Source organism: Danio rerio, chromosome 20, assembly GCF_049306965.1.
Source record: "Danio rerio strain Tuebingen ecotype United States chromosome 20, GRCz12tu, whole genome shotgun sequence".
NCBI classification, from domain to species: Eukaryota; Metazoa; Chordata; class Actinopteri; order Cypriniformes; family Danionidae; genus Danio; species Danio rerio.
In genome coordinates, this window is record NC_133195.1 from 24,982,927 (window position 1) to 25,007,786 (window position 24,860).

The 24,860-nt window shown below is 34.7% G+C and overlaps 1 protein-coding gene across 4 annotated transcripts in view; it reads right to left on the reverse strand.

Annotated features, from left to right (window-relative positions):
* Window positions 1-2,124: 2,124 nt before the first annotated feature.
* pdgfra (platelet-derived growth factor receptor, alpha polypeptide) overlaps window positions 2,125-24,860 on the reverse strand; it is a 95,630-nt gene continuing 72,894 nt past the window's right edge. For 3 of the 4 annotated variants that reach the window (XM_073932213.1, XM_073932214.1, XM_068215391.2), the window contains 13 exons: window positions 22,879-22,973; window positions 20,947-21,079; window positions 20,474-20,578; window positions 19,760-19,870; window positions 19,389-19,542; window positions 17,443-17,603; window positions 13,573-13,685; window positions 11,046-11,168; window positions 10,801-10,912; window positions 9,848-9,947; window positions 9,654-9,759; window positions 5,092-5,330; window positions 2,125-3,949 (listed from right to left, as the gene is read on the reverse strand). In XM_073932213.1, the coding sequence (XP_073788314.1) occupies window positions 3,805-3,949; window positions 5,092-5,330; window positions 9,654-9,759; window positions 9,848-9,947; window positions 10,801-10,912; window positions 11,046-11,168; window positions 13,573-13,685; window positions 17,443-17,603; window positions 19,389-19,542; window positions 19,760-19,870; window positions 20,474-20,578; window positions 20,947-21,079; window positions 22,879-22,973 (1,697 nt within the window). In that variant the 3' untranslated portion in view covers window positions 2,125-3,804. The remainder of the gene's footprint in view (window positions 3,950-5,091; window positions 5,331-9,653; window positions 9,760-9,847; window positions 9,948-10,800; window positions 10,913-11,045; window positions 11,169-13,572; window positions 13,686-17,442; window positions 17,604-19,388; window positions 19,543-19,759; window positions 19,871-20,473; window positions 20,579-20,946; window positions 21,080-22,878; window positions 22,974-24,860) is intronic. The other variant, NM_131459.3, reaches the window with a different exon arrangement.

Sequence of the window (24,860 nt, forward strand, 5' to 3'; positions counted from 1 at the left end):
TTATACAATAACTTGCCTAATTACCCTAACCTGCCTAGTTAACCTAATTAACCTAGTTAAGCCTTTAAATGTCACTTTAAGCTGTATAAGTGTCTTGAAAAAATATCTAGTAAAATATTATTTACTGTCATCATGGCAAAGATAAATGAAATTATAGATGAGTGATTAAAACTATTGTGTTTAGAAATGTGTGGAAAAACAGAAATTGGGGGGGAAATATACAAGGGTGCTAATATGTATATAAAAATTGCCAGCCACTTTACAGGTACACCTGTCCAACTGCTCGTTAACGGCAATTACATGGCAGCAACTCAGTGCATTTGGGCATGTAGACATGGTCTGGACCAGTGGTTCTCAAACTGTGGTATGTGGAACGCGGGCTTCCTTCTAGTTGTACGTGGAGGAATCAAATATGTCATATGTATATGCTACATATATTTCTAAATTTATCAAAAAGTATTATTTATATATGAATATGACCTGTAATAGTATTCATTATGTGACATATGGCCTTGGGCCTGTACTTCTGAGGTCCAGGCAACATTTTTAGGTGTTGAAGAATTGGCTACTATAAGTTAATACTTTAAATTTAAGTACAGCACTTTTCTTTTTACTTTAAACACATTTAAATTTAAATGTTGACGTTTTTAGTTTGTTTGTTTTACATGTAAGCACAGTACAGTGTTAACGTTCCAACTATTTATGTTTAATGTGGCCGACGATGATAAACATTCTTAATAATAAGAATTAATCTGCCACGTTTTTGAACTGTGCAGAACTGTAGCTGATTTACTGGGCTTACTACGCTATTGTATTTCAGTACTGCTTAAATTTTTTTCCGAGGTGGTAGCCTACTTGATGAAAAAAGTTTGAGGAGCACTGGTCTAGACGATCTGATGCAGTTCAAACCAAGCGTCAGAATGGGAAAGAAAGGTGATTTAGGTGACTTTGAATGTGGCATGGTTGTTGGTGCCAGACAGGCTGGCATGAATATTTCAGAAACTGCTGATCTACTCACAATAATTTCTACGGTTTACAAAGAAGGGTCCGAAAAAGAGAAAATATCCAGTGAGCGGCAGTTCTGGGTGCAAATGCCTTGTGATGCCAGAGGTCAGAGGAGAATGGCCAGACTGGTTCAAGCTGATAGAAAGGCAACAGTAACTCAAATAACCACTCGTTACAACTGAGGTATGCAGAAGAGCTTCTCTGAAAACACAACATGTTGAACCTTGAGGTAATTGGGCTACAGCAGCAGAAGACCACTCCAGGTGCCACTCGTCAGCAAAGAACAGGAAACTGAGGCTACAATTCGCACAGGCTCACCAATATTAGACAATAGAAATGTGGAAAAACGTTGCCTGGTCTGATAAGTCTCATTTTCTGCTGCGACATTCAGATGTTAGGGCCAGATTTTGGCATCAACAACTTGACAGCGTGGCTTCATCCTGCTGTGTATCAACGGTTCAGGCTGGTGATGGTAGTGTAATGGTGTGGGGGGTATTTTCTTAGTACACTTTAGGCCCATTTCAGCCTACCTGAGTATTGTTGCTGACCATGCCCATCCTTTTTTACCACAGTGTACCCATCTTTTGATGGCTGCTTCCAGCAGAATAACGTGTCATGCAATAAAGCGTGAATCATCTCAGACTGGTTTGTTGAATATGACAATGAGTTCACTGTACTCAAATGGTCTCCACAGTCACCAGTTCTAAATCCAATAGAGCACTTTTGGGATGTGGTGGAATGGGGGATTCACATCATGGATGTGCAACTGACAAATTTGCAGATGATGCTATCATGTCAATATGGCCCAAATTTTCTGTGGAATATTTCCAGTACCTTGTTGAATCTATGCCATGATGGATTAAGGCAGTTCTTAAGGCAAAATGGGGTCCAACCCGGTAATAGTAAGATGTACCTAATTAGGTACACAGGACTAACAAATTTATATAGATTAACATCAACATATTATGGCTAATTGAATATTTTTAAACAGCTTTTTTTGGATCCCAGGTTCATAAATATAATGATGTCTCAATCGTTCTCTCGGATGTTTGTGTCAGTGATTTATAATCAAAACAAGTTCTCAAAAAATAAAATAAAACTTGATAAAACTGTGCAATAGTCCATTAAATCTCATTTATTGAAATATAAATCTTTTGAATGTACATGGTCATAATGCATATTATAGCAAAAGAATAGCATTTGTAAAGGGAATAACTACCTAGAATTACACATATTGTACCATAGAATATACTTCATACCGTTCCTTTGTTTTCCCTCTTCCTGCACAACAAGAACATTCACTCTACTGTCTCTAGAAATCATTTACCATCTTTTTGTGGCACAGACATGTTTTTAAACACCTACACATACACACACACATAACAAAAGCAGAATAACGAAACGCTCAAATAAGATTTTAAAAGAAGAGTTTTTAAAAGTGCAATAGTTTTTTTTACATATATATCTCCTCTCGACATGCCTGTGGAACATACCACAGAGGTTAAAGATGGGGGGCAGGCAGTGATATGCTGATATACAATGATACACATTTACAATAAACAATGATGTATAACATCACAGTAAAAAAAAAAAAAAAATCTAAATGATGTGTTTCTACAATGCTTCAAGACTACAGGATTTGGCTATGTGTAAATCTACACTGTGATTTTTAATTGCTTTGCTTTAGGGGGATCTGCATAAATCTTAATGAGCAGCAAACAGCACATCTGCCAGGGCTTGATTGATATTTCCATTTGGTTAAAATGCTCATACAGTATATAAAATCCATTGAACAGGAAAGTAAAACTTTAGGAAACAGTCTGAAACACAATGTATTTGTGCATAACAAAATCCCAGACCCTGGAAAATGCCAGACATATACTGAAAGATTACATGAAATAAGCGTGTTCATTTGGATTATCTCTTTTTTTTTTCAAAAGCATAGCTCTAAATATCATTAATGCCTCAAACTGACAAGTGTCAAACATTTCTTCCGTAAAAACTTTGGTCAGACATTAAGATATCATAAATAGTGTTGTATCAAATTGAAGTCACATAAATAAATGTGACTCACAGGTCAAAACACAGCCATTTTCTTCATTTTAGGACTACATAGTTTCTCCCAACCCCACCCAGAATTCACAAATAATATATCCAAACCGTACAAAAATAAATCTCAAACTGCCTCACACATATGGAGACATTAACACAAACATTACATTATATCTTCCAAGGTTTGCGCTGTTTAGTTGGTGCAATGCATTGTATGTAAGATCCTGGAAAACTGTGGGAGTGAGGGGGAAAATAACAGGCCTGGTCTAAAATAGAAGCCACATTGACCCATTTTTTAATCTCTGTAGTGGTTTTCTTTATAGCTCAGATGGATTCATTTGAAAGGTAGCAGTTGTGAAACAACCCAGGTCATTAATATGAAAGACATGCTTATATTGCTGATCAGAATGCCCGTCAAAAATAAAGTTCGCACAATTCACTCTCACGCACAAACACAGAGAAACGATACACAGAAAGATAAATCTCCTCTTCGTTGGTCTTGGCTCCATTAGACTGAGCCTCTTCAAGAGTGCTCATAGAGTCCTGCTCATTCCTCCAGACCTGTAGAGGGCGATGTCTCATCCAAAAAAAAAACATCAATGACATTCACGTATCAAAAGTCTTCTTTTTCTAAGGGCTCCATAAGACTGAGGTGAAGAAAAAGTGACAAGATGACGCAGAGAGAGATCTGTGCACTTGGAATGAAAAGTCTGCAGATGTCTGTTTCTCTCTCTTTGCATCTTTCTCTCACAGGAAGCTGTCCTCCACCAGGTCTCCTGAGTCCAAGCACATCTCGTCCAGCAAGGTGATGTCCTCCAGAGTCTCTCCCTCACGCTTGGTCGTGGAGCTGCTAGAGCCTGTATCTATCGCGCTTTCCTCCGATGTCTGAGAGCTACAGAAAGAAAGAAGACATTTAAATTTTTATGATGTATAGAATGAAAGAAGAGCTGCGTCCCAAATCGCATACTTATGCACTATTCTACGCCATTTTGTAGTATAAATAGTGTAAGTAGTGTGTTCACACTGAAAACTCTAAAAATAATAAGAGCACTTTAATTACCCGGATGATGCACTCATTCAGCCGCTAAAATGAAGTGTGGATTGATGGACAATTCACGCACTCAACGACCGCAGGTTTGCTTACGTAGCGGAAGGGGCGGAGCTATCGGATGCACATGTTGAATAACTATTTATTTTGGAGTGTGAAAGCAAAATTCTCCTACGAGAGTGATTATAGCGCCTCCCGATGGTGAATGCGGCAATACTCACGGCAGGTATTATTTGATAAGTCGGTCGTTCATTTCACTGATTTGGCGACCGTCAAACGTCATTAGGGAAACGGTTTGAATTTCCGTTTGGTAAAAAAACATTAGTGTGCCATTTGGGACAACACTACATACATATACTATCCTGTTGAGTGTGTAAGTGCATAAGAACATAATGCATGAGTGCATAGTGTATAGTGTGCCATTTGGGACGCAGCTAAAGACTAGAGGTATGTGTCCATTTTGCATAGTTCCAATCTATCTGTTCTATTTTTAAGTATAAATAATACAAGTAGTATAAACTAAATCTGTAATGTTACATAATAGAGGGGACAAGGTTTTCTGACTCTAATGATTAATTAGGGATAGAACTAAACTGTGCAGAGCTGCAGCCCTCCAGGAACTGGCTTTGACACCTGTGCTCTATATAGTATGATTGTGTGCAGTTTGAATGTAATCTGGTCGCCATGCAATCCTACTGATCTGCAGTTTTTTCCAATTCTGACATCCTTTATTTGCCCAATACTGTTTACACCTACTATATAGTAAGGAAGAATGCAATTTTAGATGCAGCCAGTCGGTTGTTTTGTTCATGAATAAATCAGCCATTCTGAATGAATCGTTTGAGTGAATAATTCAATGACTCGCTTATTCACATATTGATTTTTCCACCCCCTAATGGGGGTTTAAGTATATCTCTAGTTGTTTCTTTAAAACAGGTCTCTGAATAGCAGACCAAAGTGAGAAGGCAATGTGATTAGTGTTGTACCTGTGGCGGTTCCTCTTGCTGTAGTCTTCGTTAGAAAGTGGATCCAGGTCTGGCAGAGGAATGATGTAGCCGCTGTCAGAGCTGAGTCTCTGTTCATCAAAGCCACTCTCACGGTTCTTCATTTTGCCCTGGTTTTTGTAGAGCACACCCATGTAGGCATCGTCATTGTCAATGCACTGCACCCGAGTCACAGCAGGGTGATCGCTCTTCAGGAAGTCATGATTCACACGTTCATAACACTGCATGATAGAATGCAAATAAATTAATTTTGGGGTCTGCATAACAAATACATTTATTAAAGGGTTTTAAAGACAGTTGAAGTCAGAATTATTATAGCCCCCCTGTATATTTTTCCTCAATTTCTGTTTTAACAGTAAGATTTTTTTATAGTACATTTATAAACATAATAGTTTTAATAATTCATTTCTAACAACTGATTTATTTTATCTTTGCCATGATGACAGTAAATAATATTTGGCTAGATATGTTTCAAGGCGCTTCTATTCAGCTTAAAGTGACATTTAAAGGCTTAACTAGGTTAATTAGCTTAACTAGGTAGGTTAGGGTAAGTAGGCAAGTTATTGTATAATGATGGTTTGTTCTGTAGACTATCGGAAAAAAAAATTAAAATTGCTTAAGGTGGCTAATAATTTTGACCATAAAATGTTTTTAGAAAAAAATGGAAAACTGCTTTTATTTTAGCCGAAATAAAACAAATAAGATTTTTTCCAGAAAGAAAAATATTATCAGACATACTGTAAAAATTTCCCTGCTCTGTTAAACATAATTTAGAAAATATTTGAAAAAAAAACAATAATAATTTTGATTTCAATTGTACGTAAAAAAAAAAAACTTATTAAATGCAAATAAGTGTCTAAATTTCTAATAATAAAATGTCAAGATAAGGATGAAATGGTTCATTGTTGAAACATCATTCTATTTCTAACCTGTACTTATTAAATAATTTTAATATACTTTAGATTATTAAACATTTCTTGCTCTAAGTCAGTGGTTCTCAAACTCTTTCAGCAAGTACCACCTCAGAAAAAAAATGTCTCTCCAAGTACCACCATGATGATGAGACAGATTAATTCCTATTATTATTAGGAATATTTATTATTGTCAGCCACTTTAAACATTATAAATAGTTTGGAAATTAATTAATTACTTTGGAAGTTTGGAAATTAATTACTGTGCTTGTAGGTAAAATAAATAAATAAATAAAAGTAAACGTTTAAAATGTGCTTTTAAAAGTTAATTAAAACTAGGCTACTGTTTCTAAAGTAAAAAGTACGATAACATCATGAACAGCCGGTGCTGATCACATCAGTGTAATTGTTCGAGTCAAAGGGTTTAAAGTATTATTATTTTTTCTTTCATTATTCAGTATTCCTCCTCGTACCAGAAGGAAGCCTGCGTAAGTCATTAAATAATTACTTTTCTAGATATTTTTTTTTGTTTGGTATATAAACTAGTGTTAAAATGAATGACATTTATCTTCTGTAACTCATAATATTAGGACACATGTTAATCCATGTAAAATAAAATATGCGTTTTTACTGTATACAACAACAAAATCAAAGCTGCATTGCACTTTTATAGTTTTGACGCTTGGAAACCTTGTCTTTGTTTCATAAAAGTTCAACTGAAAGTGTAATAGAGCATGAGCGATGACAAACATATATATAAAAAGAGTTTCTATATACTGTAAGATTTATGTGACCAGCATTAAATTAAAGAACATTAATCTCAAATTAGGCCTTCTCTTGTTTCTTTTAATGCATCAGATTGAAGGAAATGAGGGAGAAATTGAATCATTTTTGGCAGTTGTAAACAGCACTTCATCACCGCCATAAACGCGGCTCAACCCTGAAGTTCTGCCCCATTTCGGCAGTCATTCTGTGGTTACTTGAAGGCTTATAGGCCCATTTGCGAACCGCATTTCCCACCACACCCCAGTTATAGGTGCTATAACAGGAGCTAGTCTTTCCCCATGCCAAAGTGACGTTTTGAAGTACCACGTGTGGCGTCTGTTTAATAGGGCAATTATGGCTAGCTAGTGGATGCTAAGTGTATGCTTCTGATGATTAGCACTGCTGGGTTTTGCCCTGCTGGGGCGTTAGCCAGCTGGAGCGCTAGTGTGCTAATCTCTGTTAGTGGTCTGGCAGTGTTGGCAGTGATGACATTCACCTAGCCAAAGACCTCAATGCCCAGACTGACACACTGCATTTAAGCTGCAGGAAGTGGGAAGCCATTTCCACCATACTTTTATCTTGGGCATTTATTAGGGCATGGCAGGCTATTATTATTATTATTATAGGTTTAATTTTGCATTATAGTTTTCAGTTTCAGTGTATTATTATCAAAAAGAGACTATCATAAGATTTAATTTAGTTTCAGAACAGATTTAATCACTTTAAAATATCACATTCAGGAAGATGTTGGTTGTGTTTTATTATAACTCAGATTCCTTCTTCCTGTGCAATTTGGTATTTTTCTTTGACAAAATACATGGCTCATGAACGTAAAATAAAATCAAATTTATTTTACTTATTTGTTTTCATATTGGGGTGTCACAGTGGCGCAGTGGGTAGCACAGTCACCTCACAGCAAGAAGATTGCTGGTTCGAGCCCTGGCTAGGTCAGCTGGCATTTCTGTGTGGAGTTTGCATGTTCTCCCATGTTCGCGTGGGTTTCCTCTGGGTGCTCCAGTTTCCCCCACAATCCAAAGACATGCGGTATAAATGAATTGGGTAGGCTAAATATTCCGTAGTGTATGTGTGAGAATGTATGGGTGTTTTCCAGTGATGGGTAGCAGCTAAAAGGGCATCCGCTGCGTCGAACCCAAATTAATAAATAAAATTTTCTTTTAAAGCCGAAAAGAAAATGAATGAATGAATATTCATAGTTCCAGTGTGCTTTTTGTGCTAATTTCCTTTTTTTATAATAGATTTTATAGATAATAGATTGGAAAAATAATAGATTTGTTTTATTTTTTGATAGGATATTACAATATTATTACAATATTATTAATTGCAACATTTTAATACTGTAAGATTACAATAGTAACATGAACTAGTGAATTAAAAATAATGATATTAATAATAAGTATTTAATAACCTTATTTAACTCAACATTTATTAAAACTGAAATCTGCACTCATCTTTGATGGATTTCTAGCATTAATAAACAGTATGGATAGTTGATTTTTTTTAATTGCATTAACAAAGATTAATTAAAAATATTAATGGCTGCTATCTGTAAGTAGCATAATCATCTTTGTGCTGATGATACGCAGTTTTATGTGACCATCAAAATGGAGTAAACTCTGTTTTACAGTCACTTTTACCTGTTTTAATGACATTAAGGAATGGCTGGCGGGTCATTATTTTTCACTTGAAAGAATCAAAAACTGAACTGATTTTTTAAACCGTTAAAGTTTGACAAGCAAATAAATTCAGTCGTCAAAAGTGGTTTCTATCATTTTAGGAACATTGCCAAATTGAAGTCTTTTCTTTCTTTTAAGGAGTTTGAAACCATCATCAATGTGTTTATTATGTCCAGATTGGACTACTGCAACTCTTTGTATTCAGGAGTTTTGCAGGCTTCAATTGGATTTTTAACTGGAACAAAAAAAAATTTAGTGTCTCACCAGTTTTATCATCCCTTCATGGGCTCCCGATCCAATTTAGGATTTAATACAAGTTATTGTTATTTGTTTTTAAAGGTTTGAATGGTCTGGCACCTACTTATATTGGTGAGCTATTTCACTGGCACACTTTATTGAGGCCAATCAGGTCAGAAAACCAGTTTCAGCTAGTTGTTTCCAATTCACGGGTAAAATCAAGAGGTGAAAGGGCTGTTTCTGTCACAGCTCCTAGTCTGTGGAATGGTCTGCCTTTACTTATCAGGTCATACTGCTCCCATGGTGCTTTTAAGTCTCATTTTAAAAAACACTTTCTGTCTATTGCTTTTTAATTGCAATCTGTTTTACTTATTTTGTTTATAGTATAGATTTTGTATGTTGGTCATTTGGTAAAGAACTTTTGAATGTGCTCTATAAATAAAGCAAACAAACAAACAAACAAACATAAATAATGTACAAAAAATAGATTTTCTTTGCCAATCAATGCATCAGCTACAACTAACTCTGAAATCTTTCTGCACACAAAATAAAATCTATTATATTTTAGTTATGATAATACCAATTATATATAGTATTATTATCTGATAACAGTAAAAAAAAAATATTGGTGGCAACAAAAATTGGCAGTGGCATTAAATATGTTTGGCCTAAAAAGTTCAAACTGAAAGTAGGAAAAATAAACTCTGCTTGCTTGACATTTTATATTTAATATATATTTAATATAAATAACATTCTCTTTCTTCACTCCATGTCATTATGCATATATTCGCATATTGAAATGATCAGACCTGAAGTAAAAACCACAAAAACTAAGCTGACTCAGCAATGATCCAACAGTCAATCAATGACTTAGTGTGTGATAAAACCGAGAAACAGAGGAGAGTCTTGAAATGTCATGCTGATGTTTCAGACTCACCCTCTTAAATCCTGAGGGCAGCAGAGATGCCACTGTATCACTCAGACTGTGGAAAGATGGTCTCTTCTCCGGTTCACTGTTCCAGCACTTCATCATGAGCTCATAGCTGCACACAGAAAAACAACAACAAAGCGGTCAGAGATCTGCAGCAGCCGGAGACAAGAACTGCGGAAAAACAGTGGAGATGCACGTACACATCACTGGACGCATGCTCAGGTTTGGTCATTCGGTATCCACTCTTGATCTTGTTGTAGAAGCTGGAATCCACAACCATGCCGGGATAAGGCGTCCCTCCTACACAAACGACAACAACAAATCATATATGTGAGACTGTTTTATAAACTACAAAAATTGCTAAATTTTCAAAAATTTCATTTCTTTAACAGTACAATTCTGGTAACCAAAGCTGCCACCTTAATATACACAGTAAAAATATTATAATCAATATTTTAGTCACTAAACATCTTTAGAAATAGTAAGATAATACAATTAAATTCATATGAATTATTGCGTTAAAAATAAAAATAAAAATTACAAAATAAATCTACAAAAAAATTACAAAATTAAACTAAACAAAACTACAAAATAAAACTACAAAAACTACAAAATAAAACTACAAAATACTACTAAATAAAACTACAAAATAAAACTACAAAATTAAACTAATCAAATCTACTAAATAAAACTACAAAATTAAACTAAAAACTACAAAATAAAACTATAAAAAGCCAACAAAATAAAACTACAAAAAACTACATAAAATTGCAAAAAACTACAAAATAAAACTAATAAACTACAAAATAAAACTACAAAAGCTACAAAAATTAAACTAAACAAAACAAAAAAATAAAACTACAAAAATCCTACAAAATCTACAAAATAAAACTACCAAAAAAAATAAATAAAATAAAATAAAATAAATAAATAAATAAATAAATAAATAAATAAATATATATATATATATATATATATATATATATATATATATATATATATATATATATATATATATATATATATATATATATATATATATATATATATATATATATATATATAATTTACTGTTTTTTACAGTGTAAGAAAGTATGGTATTAACTATTAGTTTGCCTAAAGACATATACCTGTATGGTGATATGAAACATACCGAGAGAGAAGATCTCCCATAATAAGATGCCATAAGACCAGACATCACTCAGCGTTGTGTAGAGATTATCAAAAATACTTTCAGGAGCCATCCACTTCACTGGAAGAAACGTCTGTGTGTTCGAGACAGAAGAAACAAATCGTTATGTCGCTTTTTCCAAAGAAGGACAAGTAAAGTACTGATAATATCCATAATCTAGGAAGAGTATTCAGAAACACCAGATTTGGACTAAGACTAGCACTCACGCTTCCTTTGGAGACATAGTTGTTATCGTGCATGATGTCTCTTGCCAGTCCAAAGTCACAGATCTTCACTATCTTGCCTTGAGACAGCAGGACATTTCGTGCAGCCAAGTCTCGGTGCACACACTGAGAGAAAAAGACAGAAAAACACACACTCAAAGAGAGGTTTGGCACTGAGAGATTCAGTTCAGCTTCAGTAAGTTGTGGTATTAGAGACACTTTATGCTTATTTGAGATGTATGAATTTTGTATCTTTGTGTTTTGTAACTTTGATGTTGTTTATTCTTATTTTCCCATGAAAATGTTCAAAGTAATATATATATATATATATATATATATATATATATATATATATATATATATATATATATATATATATATATATCAAATCAGAATCAACAATTAGTGGTCACACTTTACAATAAGGTTCATTAGTTAATGTTAATTAATGCATTTACTAACATGAACAAACAATGAACAATACATTTACTATGGTATTTGTTCATGTTAGTTAACATTAGTTAATGAAAATACAGTTGTTCATTGTTAGTTCATGTTAACTCACGGTGCATTAACTAATGTTAACAAGCATGGACTTGGATGTTAATAATGCTTTAGTAAATGTTCAATTATGATTAATAAATGCTGTACATTTGTTGTTCATGATTAGTTTATGTTAGTAAATTCATTAACTAATGAACCTTATTGTAAAGTGTTACCCAATTAGTTTATTTTAGGTCTTTATACTGTAAATCAATATTATATTTATTATCATTTAGTACAGACATGTTTTAATACCATGCTAATTACAGCACAAAAAAGAACAATATTTTAAATATTTTAGTCTATGAGTGCCACACAATTAACAGATTTAATAATGTCAATTTTTATTTTATTTTTAATTTAATGTTAATAGCTTAATTAAAAACTGTAATTTTAGTGTATTAAATGTATACAAATTTATACAACAGTTCTGTTAACGGTTCTTGAATCTGATTGGCTGATAGCCATGCATTATTCTGCAAATAACAGTACTCGTACCGCCTCTTCACCCTTGTGTATTACTCCGCCCACATACAGCGACAAGCGACACTCTACACTTTGACAAATATTGCTGCTGTTGCACAACATAATGTACTTTTGAGGCCTTTTTAGGTGAGATTATAGTTGTTTAGATTGCAAATATGCAGTTTATTTATAAGAATAGTGCCTATTTAAAAATATACAAAATTTCGGAGCATCAGATTCAGTGCATCGGCCGCCATCAGCCTGTCTGAGCAGACCAAAGAAAGTGACGGTTGACTTTCTGCCACAAGATGGCGACAGAGAGCGCATGATAAGTCCTTAGGGGAAAAAAACTCAGCATTTTCTCAGCATAAGTTTCAAACTACAGCTGAACAAATTATTATAAATCAGGTCAGTGACATTCTAAGTTGATATCTCTCTTTTGTATTTTGTGCTGTATTTATACAAGAGAAATTGGTAGTGTTTGCTTTGCTCTGGCTTTTTCGGGGTTAATTATTGTGATATCCAAAATGCAACAGATAAATACTGGGAAATCTCTGTAGACTAATTTCATGTCATTCAGCCTTACACTCTTAAAATATGAGCAAAAATTACCTGTTTTGTCATTACTTTACTTATTAAAATATCTATGATATTTATCACGCCTGAGAATATTTCAAAAACCTGCTCTAAAGTGACATTTGTGAAGTAGTAACGGTTTCTGCTGTTCTGACATGGTGGAAGAAAGTAGTTCCTCAAAGGGTTATTGAGACGCTCCATGTTTTATTTACTTTTTATACACATGATTTTGCTTTCAAACTGTTAACGCAATATCACAGCAGTATCAGCGCCATGTGGCTGTATATTGGCACTGGTGGGACACTAAGGCACTCGGCATGCAGTCTCGAGCCAATGCAAGCCTCCCACCAGTGCCGATATACAGCCATATCACACTGCTACTTGCGTGATATTGCTCATATATATATTATTATTATTTACAAAGCTCATATTTCTAAGATATATGTATTATTTTCTGTTATATTTAACATGTATCTAGTTAACTAAGACTTTAAGAACTAAGTGTTTAAGTCTCCCTGATGCAGCTGCCGATTTGTGCGCTGTTCCACCTCCTCATCTTCAAGGGTGGTCTAGAATGCCTTGTTCATTTGTAAGACGAGATATGGGAAAATGTCTGTTACTAGATTTTAAACAAACGATGTCTAATTAACATTTGCATAACAGCATTTTCAATTATTGACCTCTCTTTCTTAGCTTTCAGTTAACCAGGGGATTTCTGCAAACCCTCAGTCCGATGTATTTTAACTATACAGCCACAACACACACATTCAGCCACTTTCTCAAATATATAAACCTGCCATCAAATCACCTCCTCCGCAAAGACATCCAGAATTACTTTAATGTTACGCCTCAATGTTATGTCTAAACTGCAGGCATAAGCGAGATCAAAAGCAAATGTTTACTAAATAAACCAACAGTTATCCCACTGAAACAGGATTTAGCTTACATTCTTAGAGGCCAAAAACTCCATCCCTCGAGCCACTTGATAGGTGAAACTGAGGAGGTCCATCGTGGTCAGGCCTTCAGCGCTGTCATCTGATAGAAGACTCTCTGCTTCATCTGTACATCACACAAACAAATGCAGTTAAAACAGCGGGCTTAAAATAATTTGTGTGTGTATTCTGGCTTGAAGGAGTTACGAATGGCCTGTTTTGAATATTGTACCCATTCGTTGATGTCCATGTATGCTGTTATTAAAGTTTTTAATTAAAATATCACAATAGGCTGATTTATGTCAATTTTTATCTCTCTTGTTGAAGCACACCATCTAAATATGCAGGGCGGATTGTGATTGGTAACATTTCTAAATCAATACACTGTAAAAAATTATATGATAAATTAGTCATGACAACACGTTTTTAGTTCATTGTAACTTATTAAACTAAGTTAATCATGTTCTAACTTAATTTTATAAGTTACATGAGCTGTTTTAGGTCAGTTTAACATCATATAAGTTCAATAGAATCATAAAGTTAATTTGATTCAGCTTAAATATTTAAGACAAACAGGATTTTTTTACAGTAGAGTGACCATGTACACTGTAAAAAGTGAAAACTTAAACAAATTACTTGTTACAATTAAATGAATTAAGTTTGACAAACTTAATTTATGACAGTTTTCAGTAAAAAATTAAATGAGTTATTTTAGGTGTAACGAGTTTTAGTAATTTATTTTAGAAAACAAGAATGGAACAGTACATACAGTACAGTACAAATCATTCAATGCAATATTGTAAATATAATAATACTAGTAAAAAGTACTTTTTTACAGTAAAAATAATTCCCTTCCCTTCTTAATATAAAAATAATACTTTAATGTCTTTTGGCAAATACAAGTATTGCTTATTATTGATAGTGAACAATACTTATTCTTGCCATAAATAACTTACTAAAACCTGTTACAACTTAAACAACTAACTTATCTTATTACTGAAAACTGTTAAGTTTGTCTAACTTAATTCATTTAATTGTAACAAGTCAAAGTCATTTGTTTAAGTTTCCTCTTTTTACAGTGTAATAATGTGTTATGTGCCCTTGTTTGTTGCGACAATACCCAATATAATATATTACAATACCCAATATAATATATTACAATTCCCAATATAATATAATATCATATGCAATATAATTGACAAATCAACATCTTTTAATTAAAATATTTTTTAAAATCTATGATAAATTTCCTAAATAAGTGGGCGGAACTAAATAGTCAGTGATGTAGAAGCAGGTGCTGATCTTCCTTTTGTGGAGGCAGAGTTTAGACACACTATTGTGTGATAAAATGTCAAGTTCCTCAACTTGTTGTGGAATGTTTCTATATTAAAGTGACCTCTTATACTAAATGTCAAGATAATTTCAATCTCTCAGTTCATAATCCTGTTTAAAGGGATCGTTCACCCCAAAAATGAAAATTCACTTACTATTAGACTTTAGTGGTTATAAAGCTTTACAAGTTCTTACTTTTGTTAAACACAAAAGAAGATAATATGAAGAAATTTGAAAACCTGTAACCACTGAAATCCATAGTAGGTTCTAAAATTGAAGCCAATGGTTTTGAACAAGTGAAGGGAAAAAGAAAGACATTTATGACAGAATTTTCAAATTTTAGTTAAAGTGTCACTTTAAATTGTATTGCAAGTACCAAATGTCCTTGAAAGGATAGTAAAACCTGACATGATTTAGCTTTTTTGGCCATCGGTCCCAACACAGGATATAATTTATTAAATTTACTACAAGGTGTTTATTTAAAAATTTAAATATGCAAAAGTAATGATACGTCAATATAAGAACAACAAAAGTTCAAGGTGTCCCCACCAAGATGGCAGTATGAGTACATAAAATCAGAGGAATGGCAGGCAGATGTATGCATTAAGACGTGTGCTACAATTATCCTTTGTAATTGTAGGGTGCACAGACTGCAGTAACATGGGTGGACCGCTCTGCTATCACTAGCTAAACATCAGTGTGTGTGTGTGTGCACGTTTGTGTGTCTCGACTACCAGTCAAGCCAAACCAGAACACAGCATGCCAAACAGACCGGAGTACGTGCAGTAAACGAGGGACAGACCGAAAAATAAAATGCAGAAGGGAAAAAATCTGAAGGATTAAGAATGAGAAAACAGAGCAGGAAAGGCAAAGAGGTGGAGATGTGATTTATGATTAAAGGAAGAGTTCATCCAAAAATATTTATTCACTCTGATGTAGTTCCAAACCTGTATGACTTTCCTGTTTTTTCACAAGGAGAAAATAGTTTTTCATGCTCTTTCTAGTGCAGTTACATTGAACTAGGGCTTTCAAACTTCAAAACGGATGTAAAATCAGCATGAGGTAGAATTTAAAAGGACAATAAGACTATGTTCAAAGTGTGCAGAACTGACTACTGTTTAAGATGCTGTTCATGGATGAAATTTGCTTAGATTGTGAGATTAGGAAACAATTATTTGGTTCTTTTTTATTAAATCATTTGACATTATAAGTAAAATAAGAGAGAAAGCGCAGAGAAAGTAAAAAGCAGAGAGAAATTTTACTCATCCTTTACTCAAGAAGAAGTACAGATACTCGTGTTTAAAATAACGCTGGTATAAGTTGAACTGAGTGACTGCACTTTTTTAGTAAGGTATAAAGGTCTCAGCCATGTGCTTAAGTAAAAAGTAGCACTTACTACTACCTAGTAGTAGTCTCATGCTGGTAACTGGATCATATGAACACCCAGCATATAGAATTAAGCACATTTTTTACCAATGAAAGTGAAAACTAGCTAACCTTAGAAATACTGTAGTTAGATACTGTAGTTAATGAACATTTACTAAATACGTTGCCTTAGTAAACACATGGCCTGCACTAAAGATAATATGATGATAAAATGAATCTACAGGCTGGGCCGTTTATATGGATACACCTTAATAAAATGGGAATGGTTGGTAATATCAACGACCTGTTTGTGGCACATTAGTATATGTAAGGGGGCTTGTAAGTAGCTCAAAGAATAAAGTTACGTTAAAACCAAGCACAACATTGTTTTTTCTTGTGAAATTCCCAATAAGTTTATTAAGGTGTATCCATATGGCCCACCCCGTACACTAACATTGAAGATACAAAATAATTTATTATTACTAAAAGCTTTAAATTGACTTGATGATAATTGATATGTCGATGATAAGAAAGCGATAACAATAAAACATTGAAGCACTTATTTAAGAAAAACAGAAAAAAAAGGTAAAAAAAATAGTAGAATGTTTTCATAAATTCAATAATGCAAAGTTAAACAAATAAAAACTAAAGCACCTGATTTAACAAAATAAGTAACAAGCACAGAGATTTGTATAATAATGTACTGAGTAAAATAACAAGTAAAAATAAACATATTTAATTAATAAATAATTACTGTAGTGATGTATTTTTACTTCATAACCTCCCATCTCTCATTTTTGTTCTCAGTATATTTTCTTATTCAAATTATTATGCTTTATATAATCTAATATTGTCAATGTATAGTGTGCTACTACCTATATATATATTGTGTTAATAGTAATACAATAGTATCTATATTTCACAGGATTTTGATTTGACTGCTAAAATCACTCTTTATTACATGTTTACAGTGTATGTGTGTCCATTCTTAAAGTTTAGGTCCCATTCATTATAAATGAATGAAAAGAAGCAACCAGTACATTCTTCAAAATGTCTGCTTTTGTATTTTATAGAAAAAATGAAAGTCATGTAGTTTTGAAACAACATTATATTGAGCAGATGATGTCAGAATATGACCTACTGTTGCTGCATGATCTATCCTTATAAGAGGGCTGTTGCTTTCTCACCATTGAATTGTCTGTGAGAGGGAGGATGATCGTAGTCTGATCTCTGGATGGGAGAGTATTTTGAGGCTTCATTCATTTCCAGCATGGGGACGTACTGCATGGTGTCTGCCTGCTTCATGTCCATATAATCACCTTTCCCCTCGAAAGACAGGATGACATAGCTGCACACACACACACACATATGCACAAAAATAATAAGTCAGGGGAGAATGCCAGACTCTAGCCAAAGAAAACACTCACACTATCTGTTCTATTGGTCAGGCTGATGAATGACTAGGCCGTTTAGTAATAGAACATCCAAATAATCTTATTAGTAAGTGAATGTCCAGATCTAGATCAACAATTTTTGTGCGTTAATTTGAAATGTACATCTAGTAAATTCCAGAGTATTCTCTGAAGGAAGTGTCACAAATGTAAGTTACTGTTACCTACAAGTATTAAAATTGTTTTCATTAGGTCCGTCCACCCGCATGAAACAATTAGAATGGTGTAATAAAGCATTTGTTCCCAAAATACATCAATATTTGCATAGAACTTGTGATATATTGTTTCTGTAGATACAGACTACGTATTTTATTCATGTTGTAATAATATTTAAATTTAATCGGGATTGCTTTATGTGTAGACTGCAGATCTTTTCTCAGAAATGTCTTTGCTTAATGTTGTGATTAATATCAGCTGGATGGTTTAGCTTAAAGCATATGAATATATGTAAATAAAAAAAGGAAAAGAATTTGTCAGTGAAAAAGTTACAGTTACAATAATGGATTTTGTTTGCTGCCTATTTTTATGAAATGACAAAATGATTGCCTGGGAGAACAATTTTCTTAGAATCCAACAGGTTAAAATGGGAGGTTTTATTTCAGATAAAATGTGTACTTCAATAGAAGCTCCACAGGGTTGTGTTTTATCTCTGTTAATAATTTTATATACACATTTTTGTATGAATTCATTTACAAATATATATATATATTGTAAAGTATGCAGATGATACCACTTTGGTGAGCCTTTTAAATGAAGAGGAGGAAGAACACAGGCCTGTTCTTGACTTCTTTTTAGACTGGTGTGAAAATTCAAACCTTCTCCTAAACATTTCTAAAACTAAGAAGATGGTTATTGATTTTAGAGAGAGTTCACAAAGCAAAACTCATCCCACATTATTTAATGAGGAGCAAATTCAGTTAGTAACAATTATACATATTTGGGTGTAATGTTGGGCAAAAAATTTAAGTGGGATGTATGAACTGACTGTATAAGGAACTGCCTTCAACAGAGAATGTACTTCTTAAAGAAACTGTTATCTTTTAATGTTGACTACACATTGTTGATTATGTTTTATAGTGCTTTTATCGAAAGTATTGCAACATTTTGTGTAATCTGTTGGTATGAATACTTCTGAGGCCTAGAAGAGGTCATTGGGAAAGGTGGTAACAACAGCCAGTAAGTTGTTGGGAATAAAACTAAAGAGCATTGATAGTATATACAAAGAAATGATTGTCAATAATGAGAGACATCCTTTATTAAACACCTTCCAATTATTACCGAGCCGTCGAAATTGTGTTCCCAGGTGTGTAAGAAGTTATCATTTATTCCGCAAGCAATAATGTTTTTAAATTCCTCTTCCCTCAGTAACAGTTGATGGCTAGTAGACTGGATAATTATTTAGAGCACCATGGTTTTAAATTATTATTTATATATATGCCAAATTTGAAAAGTCTCTGTGAGTGTATGCTGCAAATGAAATAAAGTTAACTCCATATACTGTATAAAAATATCAGTAGTTTAAGATAACTTCAGCAACAAATTATATTTTAATCCCGACACTCATTTCTCAATCAGATTAGCAAGCAAGATAAATAATTCTTAACATAATGTTTGGACCTAAAACATTTTTTTTTTCTATGCAGTGGATCATATCTTTCGTGTGGGTGTGTGTGCTGGCTGACCTCCTGCTGCTCTCATCGGCTGGGTTGATGCCAAAGATGTCTAGATCTTTCTTTCCCTTTTCTGTGTGCCGGCTGAGAAACCCATCTCTGTTCTTATGAAGGTAATTCACCAGATCTCCATAGAAACAATACTCTGTTATAATGTAGATTGGTCCTGAGAGAGAAAAACAGAAAGCGGGGTTAATAAAACTGCTCTAACCTTATCAGAGACTTGTAAAATGTCTAAAAGCAGGGGTTTAAGCTCTACATTGCACTTAACTTCACCCGTTAAAACGCCACACAATAAAAAAAAAACCCTCAGACCAAAAGGAAAACACCCTAGAGATGGCCGGTTTGTGTTGGAAATTGGTGGGTTTGTGCATTTTTTTCACCTGATTTGGTACACGCTCCCAGAAGGTTAACAATGTTTAGGTGAGGGCCCAGATGGGTCATGATTTTCAGCTCTGACATCAAAGCTTGTTTCTCACTGGAACGGGCGGTCGCTGAAAACAAAACGAAAACAATCATATAAACTATTATCTAACGCGTAAATAAAAACATTAAATGTGCAACAGGATGCACTGATTCAATATGTTAAAGTGTTCTCTGATATACATTAGGTTTGTCGCTTATGCTGGGCTCAAACCACAAAATTAAGTATTTACAGTCTCTGTTTGAGGTGAACCCCGCATTAGGTGCTCTTATCTTGAGAAATTTGCTCAAGTTAACCAAAGGAATTACTCACAGAATGAAAATATTGGTTTTTACCATACCTGGAATGGTCATGAATACTGATTAATATTTTTTTAATGGTTTAATTGATTATAATGACTTTGTTGACAATAATTTTACACACACACACACACACACACATTATGTTTAATAAAAGCTTAGATAATAAATAAAATTTAGATAAATATATAGATAACTATAATTAATTTCTGCTTAAAATTAAGAGAGAAAAATATTATACAAATAAAATGGTTGTAATTGTCTGAGATGGCATTTCAATCTACTGAACTTTTATGATTCAGCTGCCTATGTATACAGATTTATAGTTAATGGCACCTTTCACAAAAATTAGGTTTATCTTTCAGTTAACTTACGCTTAAGCATTTTCACAGCAACTTTCATCACAGGCTGAGAACGGCTTAGTCCATAAGCAGTACCCTCCACCACTTTACCAAAAGCTCCTGAACCCAGGACGCGACCTGCAAAACACACATACAAACACACGCAAATACTTTTAACTAATTTGCATAACCAGAGGATGCCACAGAAACATTATCTGGTGTAAGAGAGCATGCAGACACAAAGCGTTGCATTACCACACTGAATTCCCGCTAGCGCAAGATCTTTTTTTTTGAAGTTTGAGTTAAAACCTCAATGAGTATGAAAAATAAAACACCTAGGATTTGCACATGCAATAGTAATAATGCAAGATTAGGATAGAGCTAAAATGCAAACCGCAATCCAAATAAGTACATGACCACAACAAAGTGTTGTTTGAAGCTGGTTAGGCCACACAAAACTCTAGGATAGGATCATGGTGGACTGATTCATCACAAATGTGACTCACCCAGAACGAGTCCATCCCGAGGGAACTCCCAGCGGGAATCATATGGAAGCTGCATGGGATCGACATAGATGTACTCGTGCCCATCCGGACTGACTGATTCAATCACGCGCCATCTAATCTCATAACGTGGTTTCTGTAAATAAATGTAGAAGAGACAGAGAGAGGGATTTTCATGTAGTCAGTGAATGAGATGGTTACAGATGCTGGAAGACAGTTGGATTGTTCCACAAACGGGCTGTAAAAAGAGAGAGGTGTCATTCACACAAATAAATTGATGGAAGTTCAATTTTAAATCTCATTTAAGCCATGGCTAAAGTAACATGACTGCATTGATGTATTGTGTTTATGCTTTGCTCAAATGTCCATGACTGACTACAAGAATAAGTGAATTGTGGATATGTGAATGTGTGCATGAGTGGGTGTATATCTGAATAGGTGAGTGAGTGAGTGAATGAGTGAGTGAGTGATTGAACAGGTGCATGAGTTAGCAGGTGACTAACACTGTGTTCTGTTAGGAAAGAATCATGGGAGTACAAAATGTCCACCAGATGAATCCTTCATTCTGAAGGGCCCTTCGAAATGGTCAGTTTTAAGAACTTTAATTTGAAACAATAATTCAATATGGTGACTATGACTGTTTTCATTTCAAAGTGCCATTCGAAGGGATATATATCCAGTTTGGAATGCACTGAGTGAGTGAGTGAGTGAGTGAGTGAGTGAGTGAGTGAGTGAGTGAGTGAGTGAGTGAGTGAGCGAGTGAATTAGAGTGAGTGAGAGAGGGAGTGAGTGAGCAAGTGAGAGTAAATGAGTGAGTGATTGAGTGAATGAGTGAGAGTGAGTGATTGAGTAAGTAAGCGAGTGTTTGAGTGAGTGAGTGAGTGAGTGAATGAGTGAGTGAGTGAGTGAGTGAGTGAGTGAGTGAGCAAGTGAATTAGAGTGAGTGAGAGAGGGAGTGAGTGAGCAAGTGAGAGTAAATGAGTGAGTGATTGAGTGAATGAGTGAGAGTGAGTGATTGAGTAAGTAAGCGAGTGTTTGAGTGAGTGAGTGAATGAATGAGTGAGTGAGTGAGCGAGTAATTAAGTCAGTGAGAGTCAATGAATAAGTGATTGAGTGAGTGAGTGAGAGAGAGAGAGAGAGAATGAATGAATGAATGATTAAGCAAGTGTTTGAGTAATTGAGTGAAAGTGAATGAGTAAGTGAGAGAGAGTGAGCGAGTGAGTGAGTGAGTATGTGAGTGAGTGAGTGATTGAGTGAGCAAGTGATTGAGTAAATTAAAGTGAGTGAAACTGAATATAAGATTGAGTAAGTGAGTGAGCGAGCGAGCGAGTGAGTTAATGAGTGAGTGAATGAGTGAGTCAGTGAGTGAGTGAGTGGGTGAGTGTGACTGGGTGTGAGGGAGTGCATTGGTTGAAAGGGTAAGTTAGCAAGTGATTAAGTGAGAGTAACTTAGGTGAGAGAGAATGAGACAAGTACATAATCGAATGGGAATCTAAGTTAGTAGGTTTCTGAGTGTGAGTGAGTTGAGTCAGTAAATGATTGAATATTTTCATGAATGACTGATGATTGAACAGGTACATGAGTTATTAGGTGACTCAGTATGAGTGAGTGACTGAATGGTAAAAATAAGTATGTAAGTTAGTAGGTGATTGACTGAGAGCAAAAGAGTGAATGACTGATTACATAAGTAAGTTAGTAGGTGACTGAGTGAGAATGAGGGAATGGCTGAACATGTACTTGAGTTATTAGGTGACTGAGTGTAGAAGAACGAGTTTATAATTAAATAGCAAGTTGAGAGGGTGAGTGAGTCATTGTGTATGTGAGTAAATTTGAAAATGCTTTAAATTACTGGAAGACTGAGTGAATGTGTGAAGTGAACGAGATAGTGACTGAGACCATATGAATGAGTAAGTAAGAGGATGAATGAGTGAGTACCTGTTTCCATATAATGACCAGCACAATGAGTGAGATGATGACAATGACCAGCAGCACCAGAACCGCAGCAGCCACAGTGAGCTCCGAATGCGGACCTGAACACACCAGCAGCAATGAGGAAGAGCAAGGTGGAAGCATATGCTGCAAAACTGATCTGAGACAATCACCAAAACAAACTAGCTTTTCCTTAACATATCTAATAGTCAACATAAAAGAAAAAATTAATTTTTCTGCATCAGTCTTGTACAGTAAGCTTCTGTATTAATCAATGTGCCCAGTGTGAGCAATTCATTTAAGCTGCATCTTAGTGAAGCGAAACCCCTGCCAACAGAAACTAGTGTAAACACATATGGATTTGTTTCGAAAGTCTGAGGACAGTCCACCTGAGGAATCTATCACGGGAAAACAACATGGGGAGCCGGACAAGACAGGCATGGATTACAAAATGAGGCTAACAGATGTACGGGCTACTGAAGTAGTATTAGCTGCATCTGAAGTAGGGCTGTGCAAAATGACAATGTATATCGTATGGACAAAATAAAAAGCCTATCGCTTCATATTATGCTCTATTATTTATTTCATGGCGTTGCAAAATACATTGCTTATAGTAATACTTCTTCATAATTTATATGTGTGCAATATTTCTTGCCGTTACGGGGATGTAGACAGAACCATGGATAACAACATCATGAGAATATTGCAATCTTAAAAGTACAAGGTTTACATTTAGCATTTAACTTAAAAATATTACATGTCTTTTATGTTATTAGTTATATCAAATATACTTATACTTAATCAAGAATTAAATAAATTGAGAAATATGACCACATATGAATGAATAGATTTTCTATATTTTATATACTTTAAAATGTACAGTAAGTATATACTTTCAAACGTAAAATCAATTAAATAGTCCTTTCCATGTGGGCAATGTAAATAAACTATTAATCGATTGAATTTAGAGAAAAGCTAATATATTGTGATATACATTCACGGGCCACTTTATTAGGCACACATGTGCAACTGCTCGTTAACACAAATTTCTAATCAGGCAATCACATGGCAACAACTCAATGCATTTAGGCATGTGGACATGGTCAAGACGATCTACTGCAGTTCAAACTGAGCCTCAGAATGGGGAAGAAAGGTTATCTAAGTGACTTTAAACATGGCTTGGCTGTTGGTGCCAGACGGGCTGGCCTATTACAGACACTGCTGATCTACTGGGATTTTCACGCACAACCTTTTCTAGGGTTTAAAGAGAATGGTCTGAAAAAGAGAAAATATCCAGTAAGTGGCAGTTCTGTGGGTGCAAATGCCTTGTTGATGTCAGAGGTCAGAGGAGAATGGCCAGACTGGTTCGAGCTCATAGAAAGGCAAAAGTATCTAAAATAACCACTCGTTACAACTTAGTCATGCAGAAGAGCATCCCTGAATGCACAACACATCGAAGCTCGAGGCGGATGGGCTACAGCAGCAGACGACTACAGCAGGTGCCACTCCTGTCAGCTAGGAACAGGAAACTGAAGCTACAGTTTGCACAGGTTCACCAAAATTGGACAATAAAAGATTGGAAAAATGTTGCCTGGTCTGATGAGTCTCAATTTCTGCTGCTACATTTGTATGGTAGGGTCAGTTTTGGCATAAACAACAAGAAAGCATGGATTCATCCTGCCCTGTATCAACAGTTCAGCCTGGTGGTGGTGTACTGGTGTAAGGGATATTTTCTTGGAATACTTTGGACCCATTAGTACCAATTGATAATTGTGTCAACGCCACAACCTATCTGAGTATTGTTGCTGACCATGTCCATCCCTGACCATGACCACAGTGTACCCATCTTCTGATTTCATGAAGCACAAATCAACTTAGACTGGTTTCTTGAACATGACAATGAGTTCACTGTACTCAAATGGCCTCCACAGTCACCCAATCTCAATCCAATAGAGCATCTTTCGGATGGGGTGGAACAAGAGATTTGC